Genomic DNA, 18,488 nt, shown 5'->3' with positions numbered 1-18,488 from the left:
TCCGCACAGCGCCCTCCTCGGCCGGAGGCCGCTCGCGACGTAAGTTTGACCCGGCCACTGAGGCTTTGCAAAGGCGGGCGACCCCTAGTGGAAGGGCAGGGTCCTGGGCTCATTCCCCAGACTCCATCTACCTAGCGGGTCCTTGGCAGCGTGCCTGGAAATCAGTCTTTACCCCCAGGTAACTGCAATGGTTATTTTTTAAATTTTAAAATATCTTTGAATTTTCTGACGTATCATCTCTCTATGTAGCCTTGGCTGTCTTGGAGTTCGCTATGTAGACCAGCAGGCTGGCTTGGATCTCATAGAGACCCTGCCTCTGCCTCCTGAGTTCCGGGATTAAATTTTGAATGGGAAACTCGTCATCATATAAAATTTACGATTAAAATTTCTAGTTACAACCACAAAATCTAGCTAGGTGTAGTGGCAAATGCCTCTAAACTGGCAGGGGCAGATCACTGTGAGTTTGAGCGCAACCAAAGCTAGACAATGAGATACGGTCACAAAACAAAAACAAAAACAAAACAAAAAAGAAAAAAGCATAAATTAGGTATGATGGCCCACACATATAATCCTGGCACTTGGGAAGTGACCAAGATAAGGAGATGGAAAAAAACCTGAACAGAGTTGGTTTGCTTCTCTGGCTCCCCCCACACTAATTAAGTAAAATAAAAAATAGAACAACCTAAAATAATACAATATACAACTAATATATTAATTCTTTCCATGAACTGGGTGGTGGTTAGCGCACGCCTTTAATCCCAGCACTCAAGAGGCAGAGGCAGGTGGATTTCTGTGAGTTGGAGGCCAGCCTGATCTGTAGAATGAATTATAGTACAGCCAGGGCTATACAGAGAAACCCAGTCTTGAAAAACAAAACCAAAAAATTCTTTCTACCCAGTGAATTCCTTCCTCCAATAGTTATTCACATCACACAAGATGCGCCACACACTCGTCTCCTTCCGTTTCATGTCCACAACCCGCCTCCCCACCCCGAAATCTCTTGAATGCTTGTCCCGGTCTCTGCAGAGAATCCATGGCAGAATTTCACTGTTCCGACTAGCCCAGCTTCCTAAGTGTGAACGGCTCACAGGGAACGTCAAAACCAAAGCCAGATTCTGCACCCCAGGACCCAGAATTCTCTGGCAGGGCCAACCACACCCCCACACTCCACAACGTCAGTAACTAGAATTCCGCGCGCTTATTTCCGTTCACCTACTGCAATCATTACTACAAATTTCTAAAGCAGCACAAATGTATTACAAGCCAGAGGTCAAGGGTTCAAAGAGTAGTGTCACTGGACAGAAAGCAAGGGGACTCCAGGGCAACCTCCCCAGGGAGGCTGCAGAGAGCAGCTGTTTGCCTGCTATTCCAGTTTCTGGGCGGTGCAGGCATGCTAAGACTCCAGACTGCCTTCTCCCTTTCTCCCGCAAGGACCACAGTAATCCAAACTAATCTCTCCATCTCAAGATCCTTAACGTCCTCACTTCAGCAAAGCTCCTGTAAGGTACTCGCCGCTCACAGGGGCTCAGATATGTCTCAAGGGCTGCTGTTCTGCCTGATTCGCCCGTCTAGAATCTCAACTCCATGAACAGCGGTGGTGCCAGTTTCCTTGGCATCAACATCAAGCGGCGTGTCAGACATCCCCAAACTCCCTTAATGAACATCTGTCGAACAGATGATGCTGAAGGACGGAGGTGAGCTGTAAAGACCGATGCATTACACACAAGCAGCCTAAGTAGGACTGTGGTGTAAAGCCAAGCAAGTGGTGTAAACCGCATTTGCCTTAATTCTAAATAATCGGGGGGGGTGCATCTTTAAAAAATATCCAAACTAATTCCAGCGCCACTCTTGCTTACTCAGATCTGAATGCTGAATTGTTTGTTCGTTTTGATTGATTGGTTTAGGTGCCTTTCGAACTTTGGGGCAAGGTCTCACTATATAGCCAAGTCGGTTTGACACTGCTTTGTAGCCTAGGCTGACTTCAAAGTCAAAACATCCAGCCTGACCTCCAAAGTGCTAGAGTGATCCATCATTCCTGGCTCGGTGTATATTTTTAACAAGGAGTGATTTTGATGCACGAGTTCATTTCAGTCCTCTTGTAGAAGGCGGGTGGAGATGAAGTGCTAGTCACTCAGAGGAACAGCGCCTAGAGGTCCAGGGCACCACCATAGATATCCACAGGGCTGGCTGGGATGGACAACATCCTAGGAATCAGGAGAAGTCTGTGTGAAGACAGCCCTGGGGAAAATGCACAAGAGAATGTTCTGAAAACAACAGCAGCTTTTTGTAGCTGGACTCTTGGATTTGAGAGTGGATTTTGAGCTTCGAGTCTGAGTATCCAGGGCCTTGCAGCATCTACCTCCTTTCCCATGGCCTGGAGTGATACAGCCCGGTAGTACTGTGAAAAGGGACTGCCTGGGAAAGAAAGCCTAGAAGCAAAAAGATCAGTGGGACGTGTCCTTCCCACTTCGGTACAATGCTTGCTGTGGCTATGAGATGGAGACAGACAGCCGCCATACCCACTTCAAAGAGTTCTGAGGAGCAGTCGGTGCTTGGCTAACTTCCTGGCACACCATGGGTTCTCAGTAAAAGCCAGAAAGAGTAATTAGGAGCAGCCAAAAGCTGCCCTGGCAAGAGCTGGTTCGGGCAGAGAAGAAGGGAAAGAAGGAACCGAGTCTAGAAATATTTAAAGTCATTTTAACCTGAAGGATCAGGTGTTAACTCTTTCACACGGTAGGCAGGAGTGAGGATGGCAAACATACCGTGAGTATCGGACTGGAGAGGAGCTTGTGTAGAGAGTGGTGTTGTGCAAGAAAATAACGAGATGATTATGTAACAGAGTCCGGGCCCCGGGCTCTCCAAAGGAGACAAGGCTAGGCTGAAATGTACGTGTGTAGAGAAATGTGGAGAAAGCAAGGGGCTGTTAAAAGGCTGGAGACTCAGGTAGAGTCAGAGGTTTAGCTTCACAGTCTCCAAGCCAGGTCCTTCTGATAACTCAAGGCTACCCAAAATAACTTTCGGCCACAAAGAAAGCCAGTCTCTATCTGTGCTGTGCACTGGGGCCCTGGTCACACGTTGCCTTCGAGTGGGTAATACGCGGCTGAGTTTTTCTTACTTATGTCTAATTAAAATAGCTGCATATGGCTAAGGGGTCACAACTTTAGATAGCGCAGCTTGTAATGCTCAGGACTCCTGCGGCTCCATGCTTCTAGAGGGAACGATGACCCCTGCTAAGCACTCAGTCAGGAGCTCAACACAGTAATGTAGCAAGTCACTAATGCTGCCACAGAGACTGTCTGTTGTCACTATTTAAAAAGGGTCACATGACGTGAGCTGTGCCGTGAGGAGCTAAATTAGACTATCGTCTAGATTACAGAAGGCTTCTTGCAGAGAAGAAGCACTTGCACGGCTGTTTCTAGTGGTGTGTTGTCTAGTTTTATGCTAACTTGACACAAACTAGAGCCATCTGAAAGAAGGGAAACACAACTGGGAAAATGTCTCCATAAGACCCGGATCCAGGGCAATTTCTCAATTAGTGATTGATGGGGAGGGTCCAGCCCATGGTGCGCGCAGCCATCCCTGGGCTGATGGTCCTGGGTTCTGTAAGAGAGCAGGCTGAGCAAGCCCTGATGAGCAAGCCAGTAAGCAGCATCCCTCCATGGTCTCTACATCAGCTCCTGCCTCCAGATTCCTGTACTGTTTTTAGTTCCTGTCCTGATTTTTCTTCGGTAATGAACAGTGATGTGTAATTGTAAGCCAAATAAACCTTTCCTCCACAACTTGCTTTGGGTCCTGGTGTTTCGTCCTAGCAAGAGTAACCCTAAGACAAGTAGTAAAGTGTAGGATAATTGAGATCTGCTCTGGAGAGAGACCGTGAAGTAGGAAAACAAGGAGGCCGGTGGAGCCTCAGAGCACATTGGTGGGTCTCTCTCTCTCTCTCTCTCTCTGTCTCTCTCTGTCTCTCTCTGTCTCTCTCTGTCTCTCTCTCTCTCTCTCACACACACACACACATGCACACATTTCCCACATCAGCTTCATTTCTGTGTCATTCAGAGAGCAGATGCCAATCCTAACTAGGATGGTACCTCAGAGCACATTGGTGGGTCGGTCTCTCTCTCTCTCTCTCTCTCTCTCTCTCTCTCTCTCTCTCTCACACACACACACACACACACACACACACACGTTTCCCACATCAGCTTCCTTTCTGTGTCATTCAGAGAGCAGATGCCAATCCTAACTAGGACGGTACCCTGGTCCCCTATAAGACAATCATTCTACACACACACACACACACACACACACACACACACACACACACACAGACGTTTCCCACATCAGCTTCCTTTCTGTGTCATTCAGAGAGCAGATGCCAATCCTAACTAGGACGGTTCCCTGGTCCCCTATAAGACAGTCATTCTCCTTGTCTAAAGCAGAGACCACCAATATCCATATGTCTCTTCAGGACACATCACCTACTTTTTAATACCAGAACTCAGCAGGCAGAGGTAGAGGCAGGCAGCTCTCTATGAGTTCCAGGCCACCCCGCCTGGCCTGTATAACAGGTTCCAAGATAACTAGGACACTGTCTTAAATATCTGTCTATCTATCTATCTATATCTATCTATCTATCTATCTATCTATCTATCTATCTATCTATATCTACCTATCTATTTATCTATGTATAGATTTCAAATATTTATAAATATATTAAATTAAACTAAATATATTAAAATACATTAATATATTTATTAAATATTATATATTAATTAAATTAAATATATATTTAAATATACATTTAAATTTTAAAAGTAATCATTGTAGCTGTCTCTGGTAAAGGCATGTTTATATTTCCAGGTCCACCAAGGCCCTTCTACCCAGACCTGCTATGTGCAACTGAGTTGAATCAATGAATGCCACAGATTTTTGAGCAATGGACTTCAGGCAGAAACAGCACATGTCATTTCTAGGCAAGAATCATAAAAGTCTCCTTTACGCCCCGAATCCCTCCTTCTGTTGTGATGAGCCCAGAGGCTGTGTGAAAGCTGGGTGTTGAAAGGCTGATTCTGCCGGGCAGGAGTAAACGAATTGGGCAGATGCAGCTCCTTTGCCTCCCCAGGTCTTCACTGGACCCTAACAATGGCTGGGGTGCATCTTTACTGAGTGACACCCTCTAAGATTGGGTGGTTGCCTTTACCTCCGGCTTTATCATCATTACACTTCAGTCAACTAAAGAACACTTGTTTTGATCCGAGGCTCTAAAGTCACTTTTGAACTTTCCCACCAATGTTGGCAACTCCCTTTTTCAGACATCCCTGCCTCCTAAGAAATTCCTTCCTTACCCACCCCCAAGGCACATACCAGACAGGTTTCATTCTCCACAGAGCTAAGGCTACACCCACTGAGCTATCTTCCAGACTACCGAGTTAACGGTCTTCTGAAGGCCTCTTCCTCTTGGCTCCTTAGTTCCTCGCAGAAGAACCTCAGATGCTCTCTGAGGGCTCATCTTTGTTTACTGAGGTTCCGCACCTTGAGTCTCCCTTTCCCCTCCCCCTCTCGTGTAACACCTTGGCAAATCCAGTTGAATCCACCTTGTTCTCCGTCCGCATCCCAGCCACTCTCATGACCACCCACCAGAACCTCTTAGCTGACCCCATTTGGTCATTTCCCTTTAACTCGGCTTCTACCCCACAGCACAGGACAGTCCTCCCAGCTTCAATCCTTGCATAGCTTCCCATAGCTCATAAATAAACTGATTAACACCGTGTCAACTCCTACCAGCCTCATTTGCTCACTGAGGTTTCTTTAAAGCATTGTGTTTGTTCCCAGCCCTGAGCTTTTGCTCAGTGTATCCAGAAAGCTCTTTGACTGCTTTTAAGGTTGTTCTGCCGTCATTCTGAAGAGCCAGCCTGCCTCAATTTTAGGCTTAAAAGCCATTTTATAGTAAAAGAAAATTATGTTCACTCCTGTTTATCATTAAATCTGTTTCTCAAGGCCTGGGCTATGCCCCACCTGTAACCTTAACTACGAATGGCTCTAGACTGCCTTTTCCAGGAATAACAACCATGTCTTTGTTTCAAAAAGTTGTTTATAACCATCTTGCAAATATGTCTTTGCTTACATTATGTATCCACCTATGACTATCTTGCTGTGACTTCCTGTTATCGTGACTACCTTGTTATACTCACCTTGTAGCCATGTCTTTGTTTCAGGAGATCATTATGACTCACTTGCTATGCTTGTGTTCTGCTCTTGTAACCCCCTCCTATTTTGCCAGCCAAACCACCCATTTGAAACCTGATGTGGGAGTCCCCTCTGTGTGCTGTGATTACCGTTAATGAATAAAGAAACTGCCTTGACCTGTTGATAGGGCAGAACTTAGGTATGTGGGGAAGACTGAACTGAATGCTGGGAGAAAGAGGGGTGGAGTCAGGGACGCCATGGATCCGCTGCCGGAGATAGACGTGCTGAAACTTTACTGGTAAACCACGACCTTGTGGTAATATACAGATTGATAGAAATGAGTTAAATTGAGATGTAAGAGTTAGCCAATAAGAAGCTAGAGCTAATGGGCCAAGCAGTGATTTAATTAATACAGTTTCTATGTGATTATTTTGGAGCTAACTGACTGGGACAAACAAGCAGCTCCCCCCAACAACAGAAACCCCTTATCCCTGAACTATAAGAACCTTGTCTTCTTCACATCCAATACTGACCTCTCCAACCCTGCCTTAGGGGGAAGCAGTCTTTGTACATGAATAATAAAAAAGCTTCCTTTAGTTAATTGGCCATCATGGGCTAGTGGTCTTTCTTTTCCCATCTTTGGGATTAATGTGTACAAGTCTCAGCTCAAATGTTTCTTCTTCAGAAAGGCTCTTTCAGACCCCTCTCTAAAACAGGACATTCCCATAACACTTGCTGGTCTATTAAGTTCTTTCTATACAGACTAACCGTGTGTGTGTGGGGGGGGGAGATTAGACACATGCACCGAAATCAGAGAACAAACTGAGTTCTCTCTTTTCATTGTGTGGGTTCCAGGAATTGAACTTTGGTCATCAGGAGGCATGGCAGCAAATATCTTTAATCTGTAAGCCATCATGATGGCTGACTTTTTCTGCTTTTCAAGTAAAAGCCATACAACCCAGGAAGCCCCTCAGTCCAGAGTGGCAGTTCTCAACCTATGGGTCATGATCCCTTTGTAGGGGGACATCAAATAACCTTTTCACAGGGGTCACCCAAGAACATCAGAAAGCACAGATATTTGCATTATGATTCATAACAGTAGCAAAATTATAGTTATGAAGTAGCAACAAAAATAGTTTTATGGTTGGAGGTCACCATAGCATGAGGAACTGTATTATATTAAGGTGTTGCCCCATTAGGAAGGTTACGAACCACTGGTCTAGAGCAGGTCATATGACTAGTCCTCCTGTTTCCCAGGGGCCCAGGGAGGAGGAACTCGGCAATAATTAAGGGAAAGAAAAGCTAGCTGTCCATACAGAATTATTCCATCCTGGCTCTAGGGGGCAACCTTCCCCAGCCTTGAACCCTCGTATTCAGCTATGCAGGTCCACTAAAACCTGGAGACCTAAAATTAGCTTGTGAGTTTTCTTAGATTCTTCTGCCCAGATCTTACCTCATCACCCTGTCTTCCCCATCCCCAAGGTGTTCAAAACTGAAGCCCTTGGTAATGGCAGCCCAAGGCTGTGTCTGACACAGGGGAGAAGACCTAAATTTCTCTCTCTTCTTCTGTTTTTATTAGTTTGTTTGTTTGAGGCAGAGTTTCTCTGTGTAGCCCTGGCTGTCCTGAAACTCCCTCTGTAGACCAGGCTGGTCTCAAAATCACAGAGATCTGCCTGTCTCTACCTTCCAAATTCTGGGATTAAAGGTGTGGGACACCACTGCCCAGCTATCTCTCTCCACTTCTGCATTCCCATTTTTATCCTGAGGACTAGAAAACTTTAGAAAGAACTGATCTAGAAGGAGAGCTGCAGGTAGCTGGCTGCAAGGAGGGCCCCAATCACTGAGGTTTTGAGGCTCCATTTTCAAGGTGTTGAAGGAGACTGTTCCTTCATTTCCCAACCGCCCAGACCCAAATAATCACACAGAAACTATTAATTACATCACTGTTTGACCTATTAGCTCAGACTTCTTATTAACTAACTCTTACATCTTAAATTAACCCATTTCTATTAACCTGTGTATCGTCACGAGGCTGTGGCATACAGGTGTTTCTATTCTTGCATCTTTCTCCTTCAGCAGCTACATGGTGTCTCTCTCTAACTCTACCTACTGTCTGTCTGTCTCTCTCTCTCTCTCTCTCTCTCTCTCTCTCTCTCTCTCTCTCTCTCTCCCAGTCTGACTATATTCTGCCCTGCTATAGGTTGAAACAGCCTCTTTATTAACCAATGGTAATAAAACACATTCATAGCATACAGAGGGAAATCCCACATCACAGGAGTATCTCGGCCCTAGAAATCTGATCCCCAGGTCTGGGGTGACCTTCTGCCCCTAGAACAGGGTCTTAGGGCTGGAATAGAATTACTTGAAGTCTCCCTTCACAGTTAGCCCCCATTTCTCTGCTTACCTGAGAGCCTGGAGCAGTGGGTCTCAACCTTCCTAATGCTATGACCCTTTAATACAGTTCTCATGTTGTGGTGACCCCATCATAAAATTATTTTTATTGTTTCTTCAAAACTGCAGTTTTGCTACTGTTGTGAATCCTAATGTAAATATCAGTTTTCTGATGCTCTTTAGGCGACCCCTATGAAAGGGTCATTTGATCCCCCTCCCCAAAAGGGTCACAACCCACAGGTTGAGAACCACTGGCCTAGAGTTTCTTTCAGAGCCCAGGACGATGAGTGAGAAGATGTCAGGCAGAAGCCATGGTTATTTTGACAAAAGCTAAAAGGGCATTAGAAGGAAGGGAATGATGTTACCACTGTAACAGCCCAGGAAGAGCAGGGTGAGGCCCCAGTCATAGGACCTATTTGAGTCTCTGCTTCCCCTCTCCTCGGGAGTGGGGAGTGTTGGCTTGTGGGAAACAGAGGCCAGGTAAATCCTGTGTTTACCTCAGCAGGACTGCAGCCTCAGGCCTATGGTGCTGATTCACTTGGGTGAGTCGCTCGCTGAAGCGGGTGGAGGAAGAGTCAGGCCGCGTCAGGCTGCAGCTATGAGGTGGAAGGGCAGCCACTAAAGCCTGGCACAAGGAATGATGAAGACTCACACTGAGACTGGAATTTGGGATGGGTCCATTACCCAAGGAACTCCCCTGGAGGCTTCCTCCAAAGCAGGCAGATCCCTGGTCATGAGGGCAGTGGTGAGTAAAACCTAAAAACTGGTTGATCTCTGGCTTCTTTCAGAGTAGGGACCCAAGCGTGGCACCCGAGGGAGGTCTAAGTGGCCATGCTTGATGACCCCTTCTGGAGGAGGAAGTGTTGCATCAGCGATGGGGGGAGGCAGTAGAAGCGCAGCTAAGCCATGGGCAGGGTGGAAAGGCACAAAGATAGATCTCTGCGGGAGCCAAAGGGAGGGAGAAAGGACCAGTGGAAGGAAAGGGGAACCTCACTGACACCTCTCACCTCAGGGCACCCCCCACAGGCTGCCCTGGGTACGAGGCACACAACCTGATTGAAGCAGAACCAGTGTAGTGGGTGAGAGGTTTGCAGGGATCCCAAAGCCATTTCCCGCTCAGTGGCCACGGATTTCTCCCACAGAGGGCTCTTGGAATAATGGGTGAGTGTCTGGAATGGGACAGGGAATATGGAACTCCAAGGGAAGTCTGGCTTAATTGTTCCGTGACAAAACACCATGGCCCAAAAGCAAGTTGGGGAGGAAAGGGTTTATTCAGCTTACACTTCTAAATTGCTGTTCATCACTGGAAGAAGTCAGGACAGGAACTCAAACAGGGCAGGAATCTGGAGGGCAGGAGCGAATGCAGAGGCCATGGAGGGGTGCTGCTTATTGGCTTGCTCCCCATGCCTTCCTCAACCTGCATGTTTATAGAACCCAGGACCACCAGCCCAGGGATGGCGCCACCCACCATGGGCTACACCCTCCCACATTGATCACTAATTGAGAAAATGCCTTACAGCTGGATCTCAAGGAGACATTTCCTCAGCTGAGGCTCCTTCCTCTCTGATGACTCTAGCTTGTGTCAAGTTGACACAGGAAAACCAGTCAGTACCAAAACTGATGCAGGTAGGACACCTGCAGGGAAAGCAACTGGGCAGTGGCTGCAGTTTGTAATGACTCCCAGGCCCATTGGGGAGGGCGCTTCCATGAAGGCTTGAAGAGTCTGGGTAGTCAAGGGATCCGGCCAGAGTTCTGGCCACTCCTGCAATGTGTCTATGTGGAGCATCTGACTGGCCCACCCCTTCCCCTGAAGGTAACAAACCCTGAGGAAGAGGAGGAGGAAAAAGGAGAGGCTGAAGAGCAGAAAGCAGTCCCTGTCGTCCTAACATGGGAAGTCTGAATAACTGAGGCCGCCCTCCATCCCAGGCAAAGTCGTCTGTGGCGGTCTCTCGGTTGGATTTATAGACACCCCTTTGGCTCTCTGCTTCCTTCTCTGGTTTCCATCTTTGCACCTCCCCTGGTCTCTGATCAGGGCCTCTCTGAAGGGAGGAAATGGGCAGCGGATCTGGTGCCAGGAAGTCTTGGACTGTGCAGCTTCCTCTCTGGCCCCAGCATTTCCTGAGCAGGATTTGGGGGCAGGATTGGGGCAGGTCTGATGCTGGAGCGAGATTCTATTCCTGGCCTAAATGCAAAGCTGCGCTCCTTACCCTATTCCTCCCTCCTCCACCCTAGCCAGTACTCAGGACAGTTGGGGCAAGCCAGCAGTCAGGCCTGGGATGCAGGAGACCTACCTAACAGGACTTCTCTCCTGGGCTCCTGTGGCCAACACCTTGCCAGTATCCAAAAGCAGGTATCAGGGAGGGCTGGACAGAGTCCAAAGGCTCAGCATAGGTGAGGATGGGAACAGGTTAGTAAAGTCTGGGAACACTGGAAGAGGGTCCCTGGGAGGAGTGGTGGTCTGCAGATGGCAGGTGGTCTTCCATGGGGAGATGTTAGCTAAGGAAGGCAGAAGGTACTGGAAGGAGGGGAAAGGGAGTCCCAACTGGAGTAGCCATTTCTGAGTACTGACCAAGGTCAAATGGGATGTCTCCAGGACATTTGACGTCTCTTGCGCTCATGTGCGTGTTTGGGTCTGTCCCTTTGTCTGTCTCCCCTCCTCCTAGAGAAGCAGAAGCCAGGCTATCTGATGTGTTTTGGTATAACACACATTTTCTGAGTAACTGGCCTGCTCTCCGCTGCAGGCCCTTCTAGATTTCGCCTTATGCCTTCTGTGAGCCTGTCTCCTCCCACCAGCTCTCCACCCTTTGGTCAACACCTCAGGTCTTTTCAGAGAGTGTTTCCTTGCCCCTCTGCCACCCACTGGGATCTTGAGCACCAGCAGGAAGCATGTCCCTATTCATGTTTCAGCAAGATCCCTGCTAGTCCTCAGACCCGCCTGGTAAACCCTGCTTGCTCATTTCCCCAACTTAGGGAAGGCAGAGACCAGCCTTCTTCTGCTCACATCCCTGTCCAAAGTGGCCTATGAGTGACCGGTTCTGACCTGTTAGTCCTAGGAAGGTTTGGCTTCGTGCCCATCAACATTCCAGCTCCCTGCCTTTGCCCCCACCCCAGGAATGGGCAGGAGAGGAGAGGAGTAACTGAACTGGAACCACTACTTGGAGAAGGAGCCTAGGAAGAGATTTAGAGGACTTTCCGGAGCCCAGAGGCAGAGTCCAGACAAGGGGGGTGGGGGCTGGGTGCTTGTCTTTATCTTTCTTCATAACTGCTTAGTTCTAGCCAAGGTAGAAGTCCAGGGACCCTGGGAGAGGGCTGGCATCGGACCTTAACTCCTCTGCTGTTTATTTCAGGTCACTCTCCAAACTGCCTCTTTTCTGCAGTTCCACTGAAGGCCACGCGTTAACAGCTTCTTCCACCTCCAATGCTGTGACAAGAGCCTGTGAAGGAATAAGGAATGTGGAGGAAGGCAACACCTTGAAAATAAACCGACAGGACCAACGCTTCTCACTGACCCACATCTGCACAGTGCGGGTCCAGGTCCGCAGCAGGCGGCATCTGATTTCCAGAGTTCCCCTTGACTTCATCTCCATCCAGAATCACGACGCCAGCAACTATTTATGCCACATACTGTGCTGGTGAGGGAGACAGAAAGATAACCCCACTGGACGTTATGTTCCCAAAGTCTTGGTTGGTTGGGTTTTATCTGACTCTCTCTCTCTCTCTCTCTCTCTCTGGCAGTCTCTTGTAGTCCAGGCTGACGTTGAACTTGCTATACAGCTGATGACCCCCTTATTCTCTTGCCCCCACGTCTCCAGGGCTGGAATTATAGGCATGTACCAACACTCATTTATTCGCTGCTGGCGATGGATTCTGAAGCTTTGGGCATGCTAGGCTAGCACTCTGTAAGCTGGGCTACCCCACCAGCCTGTGCCCAGAGTCTGGGGGTGGCATCAGCTACCTGGTTCTACAGCACAGTTCCTGACAACTCCGGTCAACGTCAAACGAATTCAAGATTGTTATTAATGCTGAGGCACCACACTGAGAGGATGATGGGAGGTGCGGCAGAGGCAACAATCAGGGATGGGAGAGGTGGTTGACAGTAGATAGGAACACGGGCTGTCATTAGGCGCCCGAGTATGGCTCTACAGTTTGCTGTCAGTGTGACCTTGGGTAAATTACTTCACCTTCCTGTGCCCCAGTTCCCTCAGCTGCAAATCAAAGGTGTAAGAAAAGAAAAGTGGTTTTTCTGAGAGAGCAAACACTAGGATGAGTGGGCTGCCGCTGCTGGGTGGTAGCAGAAGCAGTGGGGAAAGGAGAGGCGTGTTATTGGCTGAACCAACCGCCTAGGTGCCTGATTGGCTGTAGGAGAAGGGCACTACCTTACAGGTTTCTTGCTTAGGCGCTGGCAGGACTCCCGGAGCTGGGAAGCAAAGCTGACTGGAGGAGGAGCTCCCTGGGGCAGGAAGAGAGTGTTGGGCACGTGGAGCCCCCTGAGGCAGGAGGAGAGTGTTGGGCACGTTTAAGGTTCCAGCAGAAATCCAGGAAGCTGTGGGCTCTGTGTGTGCAAAGTCAGCCAAGAGGCCTAGCTGGAAGAGACACAGTCCAGAGTCAAAGCCTGGTTCTCAGTACCCCCTAGGCTTTCCTACCTCCATGCCTAGACACCAGGAGAACCACCATATACCTGAGAGACAGCGGGTCCTAGGGGACCTGTATTCTGGCAGAAGCTCACTTGAAGGGACAGCCCGTATCAAGTGGATTTGATGTGCCCCTCGCATCCCTTGTCTGGTCCTCTCTGACCTCCAGAGCCAGAATGGGCAGGGTTGGGAGCATGGCTCCTGATGCGGGCTTTTGTCTTTGTAGGAGCTTTCCTAGTGTTTCTAGAGTAGGACTACACAGATTCAATGACCCTTTGGGTAGAATCCCTCAGGGCTCCAGCACTTTCGAGATGGAAGGTCTTGAGCACATTATGTAACATCTTGGAGCGTCAGCTTCCTCATCTGAAAAATGGGATAATGGTAATGTCATTTCACAGGGTTGTTGTGACAATTAAGAGAATATAAATGAAGTATTAAAAACAGGACGTAGTGCCTGTTACCTTTAATTATTATTTCTCTGTCTAAGGCACCTACCAGGCATGTAATGGCAGTTGGGGAGGGTGGATGCTGCAACAGGCATGGCATGCTCACCTCCAAGATGGCCCATCTGCCCGGATGTCTTCTTCAGACATCCTTCCCTGTCCCGTAGCCCTCAGCCTCAGTGGAACATCTAAGGAGCAGTAATTGCACTGGCTAGGTCCCGTCTATCAATCCCAGGACCCACTGCATGGGCAGGCGACAGGAAACCTGACTCCTGCCAAGAAGGGCTGTCTAATTATTTTTGGTGGCTCAGGTCGCTGCTGACTAGGTAAGCACAAAAACCAGCATTGTGGCTTCCTAGGACAGAGGGAATGAGAGCAAGCTGGGGCCAGTGCGTTTGGGACAATCATTGCTGCCGTTTGAATGACTTTCTCAGGTGCTTCCTGTGTATTAACTACTTTCCTCACTGCCGTGACAAACAAAACCAGCGAAGGAAAGGGTTGGAGTCCCAGTTTGAAGGTCCAGGCCCTCAAGGAGAAGGCGTGGCGACAGGGGCACGTTGCACTGTTTGCCAGTCAGGAAGGGTGAATGTGACTCTCAGGCCACGTGGTCTTTTCATTCACTGAGGGGCAGTGGTCTATGGGGATCACGGTGTCCTCATTCAAGGTGCATCTTGTCTCTAAAATACCTCCAAAGGTACCCAAGAGCTTTTCCCCTTAGGTAAAGCAGAGCCAGACAGCCTGGATGGGATCGTCCCTAGATAGGAAGCAGGGTCAGGCACATGGTTAGATCGACAGGTAAGCAGGTGTTCTGCCTCGTTTCTCGGCATTGTTCCCTCCTGCCCTAAGTGGGGCAACGGGAGTAGGAAACAGGGACTTTCCTACTCCACAGCCAGTTCCAGGGAACTCTTCTGCAAGACCTTCTAAGCCAGATCCGGTATCCTGAGTGCCACCACGGCACCCCCAACCACAATCCCTACCCCCCAACATTCCTGAGACTATGTATTTCTTATCCTTTTAGGCCAAGTTTCCAAGTCATTATTCCAAGTTCTAAGAACTTGAGTGGTGGGCAGGACTCCTTCCCAAGTTCCCTTCTTTCCTCGGAGGAGCAGTGAAACCCTCACTAGCGTGTCTCAAAGAGTGGGAGCCACAGACGACCTGGAGTGTTTGTTCAAAGTACCGATTTTCCATTTCGTGCCAGTCAGATGGTATCAGAATTGGAGGAGTTAAAACGTTCTTGCTAAAACGCCCCTGGGAGAGAAAAACTGTTGAGACACACACGCATTAAAATTCGGGTTTTTTAATGATGATTAAAATTCTCGCATCAAGAAATCAGTTCTGGGTGGAAATGAACTTAGCTGTGCTAGATTTAGCACCCCATCCCCCCCAAGCAGTGGGAAAGGAGAAGAGAATGGGCTAAGGGAAGAGTCCTTGAACGCTGGGGGCGGGGCCTGTGCCTTCTAAACCCTCATTAATGTCCTGAGCAATTATCGGGCGCCACGGAAATCGCTGTCCCAGGTCACAGTCTCTGTCCACTCGGAAGCAGGCATGAGTGAGACGAAGTGCCCGCCATCTGTGTGGCACTAGAAATGAGGCCCAGGGAGATGTGGGGCCTCGGCTTTTACCTAGCCCGGCATAGGGGAGCCCGGGGGGAGGGGAGGGAGTGAGAGCCGTGACCCTTTAAAGTCCAGCCTGTCTTTGAAACTCTACCATAAATCTAAACCTTGGCACAATCTATGCATCTGCTCGTCCCTCTCTCCATCTGGAATATGGTCCCTCCCCTCCAGCCTCAACTTCCCAACCCGCGCGATTGGGAGGGCAAATGTGGGAAGCCAGACAGCGGGATTCCCCACAAGAAGATTGCTGGAGACCCTGAACCCAAACGGGAGGCCGGATGCCCCTGGTCAGGAAGCAGCCCCAGCCCGGATTTCCCTCTCGGGTGGGGCGGCCATGACTCACTCTCTCCCCCTTCCCTAGTTTCCTTGTTTGCATTTCTCCTCCTGGCCACGTGGCGGCGGGTGCAGCCTTTACTGCCCCTAACCCGGCGCCCGGGCTGAGACTGGGGCATTCACCCTAAGGCACTTCCTACCCGCTGGGGCTTCGGGTCCGGAGCCTGAACCCACTGACGTAGTCCCGGGTAGGGACTCCATCGACTGTGGGTCCGGCCCCTTCCCCTATGAGCACCCCTACCGTCAAGCCTGTGCCTCTTCCCCGCCCCCTCGGCCTGTCCAGGGGAGGGGAAGGGGCGGGCAGCGCAGGGGGTGTGACAGCTCCCGCCCGGATCAGTGCCAGCTGCAGCTTCGCTTGAGCGCCCTGTGCCAGCTGGCGCTTACATCTGGAACCGAGGAGAAGGCTCAGAGTTCTTAGTCTTTGGGGAGGGGTGGGGTTTCCCACTCCTCTCAGACCTCTACTCACCCAAGTCGAGCCCCTTTGCCTAGCCCTGCATCTTGCTCCTCCAGACAACCTGTCCTGCTGGGAACTGGCCCTTCGCTGCCGCCCGGGTGTCGCTCGCACCCACACCCCTCCAGGATTCCAGGTTGGAGCTGCCCTGGAGCGCGCCAGGGATCCTCCAGCCTCTTGCTAGAGCGTGCACCGCTGTGTGAGCTGGAGAAGAAACATGAAGGTGGGTAAGGTGGAGCCCGGGTCAGGGCCAAAGAAAGCTGCTGAAAAGGGCGGGAGAGGAAGCCGACACGTGGGGAGTTTGGGTGGGAGAAGGTGGTGGGGAGGAGAGTTTGAGGCTAAGCTGCTTCTGGGGATCTAGTGTGTGTACAGCCTCAAGCCGGGAGAGGTGGACATGCCTGCAGGACATGGGCAGTGAGGCGAGGCACAATTCCAGGGAGGACTGAGAAGGGCCCCATCTTTGTGAGCCAGCTGGAGACCCCTAGGTGCGCCAAGCCAGCAGGACCCGGGGCAGGTCTTCCTGTCCCTCCCCCGGCTCCTGGCAGGCTTGCTGCACCTCCGCCTGACCAGTCCAAGTGCAGAGCACGCTAAACGTGGTGTAGTGTGGAGATCCAGCTTCTCCAGCCGATGGCTGTCCACTTTTTTCCTTACATCACAGGTCAGCTGGCCAGGTGAGAACCACTGGCAGGTGGGCCCAGCTGTGGTGGAGAGTCCAGCTGTGGGGGCACCGCAGGTGGGAAGTCTCCCTGACGTGGTTCCAGAGGGCACGCTGCTCAATATGGTGCTGAAAAGAATGCACCGTCCCCGGTGCTGCTCTTACCAGCTGGTGTTCGAACACAGGCGGCCCAGCTGCATCCAGGGACTTCGCTGGGTGAGTACCCTCCATCTACCCAGTCTGGACCAGGGCTGGAAGAGTCCGGACTGCAGTGCTGGTGGGCCAGGCAGCTTGCTCTAGGGGTGCGGAGTAAAACATTTGGCAGGGCAGCTTGGAGTTGGTATGTGTGGCAGACCACATAATCAGAGCCTGTGTATGTGGTGTGCTGATCTGCCCCCCGTTAGGGCTTTATCCTTTATCCATCACCTTCTTGTACCAGGCATGGACTTACTTGTTGTGATTTCTTTCTGTGTGGCAGTGGGAGATGTGGGGCCAGGTCAAGTGGGGGTGAAATTAGCTTGGTTACTGTTCTGGACACATCACTGTGGCAACGGTCTCCTTTGGTGAACAATTGAACCGGGCTGATTCTGTTTTTTGCTCCTGGGGTGAGGCATTTGTGTAGCTAAAGCTTGGCACCTGGCCATAGGGGACTGAAGAGGTTTCAGAGTGGAGAATGTCTGCTGAAGGAGGAGTGGGAAGGATGGGGGCTGGAGGGGGGGCACGGTAGAGAAGCCAGTCCCCAGGATACTTTTCTCTCTTCCCAACCACCAGGCTTAACAGTCCTGTCTGTAAGCGGTGTATACATGTGTGTGTGTGTGTGTGTGTGTGTGTGTGTGTGCGTGTAGGGGCAGAGGGTCCTGAGTGGAGGGTGGTGTGTGTGTGTGTGTGTGTGTGTGTAGGGGCAGAGGGTCCTGAGTGGAGGGTGGTGTGTGTGTGTGTGTGTGTGTGTGTGTGTGTGTGTAGGGGCAGAGGGTACTGAGTGGAGGGTGGTGTGTGTGTGTGTGTGTGTGTAGGGGCAGAGGGTCCTGAGTGGAGGGTGTGTGTGTGTGTGTGTGTGTTGGGGCAAGGGGTAGAGTAGAGGGTGGAGAGAAAGCAGGAGTGGGCAGCAAACCTGGAAAGGGTAATTTCTCACCAACAAGTCCCTTTGAGCAAAATCATCACCACTGCCCCCTTTCCCTACCTTATCCAAACACTGCTGTCATTTCTAATAAAGGGGGCTGGGTTGAGATAGCCCCAGGTGTGTCTAGAGGAGAAGACCCCCTGCACTGGAGTCCAGTTCCGACTTGCCCTTCTCTCCCTGGATTTTTCTAGAAGGGTGGGAGGTGCACTGGTTCTACCCCACATCCCTGCTCTGGCTCGACCACTGCAGGGCGGTAGTTCCTGCTGGGATCTAGCCTCTGGAACCTCCCTCCGGCCTTCCCCTTCAGGCTATAATTACTCGTGCATTTCCTGTCCCCTTCCCAGCTTGGAGAAGCTAGGTAGGAGGTAGGAAAAGGTCAGTTACCAGGACAATGAGGTCACTGGGGACTCTCTTGGGATCCAAAGTCAGGGAGAGGGTGAAGGAAGTCGACGGTCAGTCTCCTAGCTCCCCTAAGACCTCAGAAAGGAAGGACCAGCTTGCACAGGAGGCTGGAAACGTAAAAATAAGGGTTGCTGGACTGTAAACGGTGTCAAAGGTTCAGAAGCAGGCCCAACTCTGCCATTCACGGGAGAAGTGGGAGAGGGCTGTTGACTAAAGTGTTTAGGACTAGAGAATGCTGTCCCCCAGCTCTCTACCATGCTTGCCCTTGA

General features: G+C 50.3%; 1 protein-coding gene and 1 long non-coding RNA gene across 3 annotated transcripts in view; one reads left to right on the top strand and one right to left on the bottom strand.

Annotated features, from left to right (window-relative positions):
- Window positions 1-9,825: 9,825 nt before the first annotated feature.
- Window positions 9,826-16,246, bottom strand: LOC142843313 (uncharacterized). Its single transcript, XR_012909617.1, has 5 exons — window positions 16,058-16,246; window positions 13,250-13,565; window positions 12,948-13,154; window positions 12,081-12,200; window positions 9,826-12,005 (listed from the first exon to the last, which is right to left on the bottom strand). It is a non-coding gene; the product is annotated as an uncharacterized LOC142843313 (long non-coding RNA).
- Rapgef3 (Rap guanine nucleotide exchange factor 3) overlaps window positions 15,523-18,488 on the top strand; it is a 27,568-nt gene continuing 24,602 nt past the window's right edge. Inside the window, exons 1-2 of one of the 2 annotated variants that reach the window (XM_075960497.1) lie at window positions 15,523-16,265; window positions 16,701-16,913. In XM_075960497.1, coding sequence (XP_075816612.1) covers window positions 16,260-16,265; window positions 16,701-16,913 — 219 coding nt within the window. In that variant the 5' untranslated portion in view covers window positions 15,523-16,259. Of the gene's footprint in view, window positions 16,266-16,368; window positions 16,528-16,700; window positions 16,914-18,488 lie in introns of those variants that run through there. The other variant, XM_075960498.1, reaches the window with a different exon arrangement.

This window comes from Microtus pennsylvanicus, chromosome 2 (assembly GCF_037038515.1).
Source record: "Microtus pennsylvanicus isolate mMicPen1 chromosome 2, mMicPen1.hap1, whole genome shotgun sequence".
In the NCBI taxonomy this organism is placed as follows: domain Eukaryota; kingdom Metazoa; phylum Chordata; class Mammalia; order Rodentia; family Cricetidae; genus Microtus; species Microtus pennsylvanicus.
Note: the sequence above shows the minus strand (reverse complement) of the source record. Positions and strands in the feature narration are given on the sequence as shown.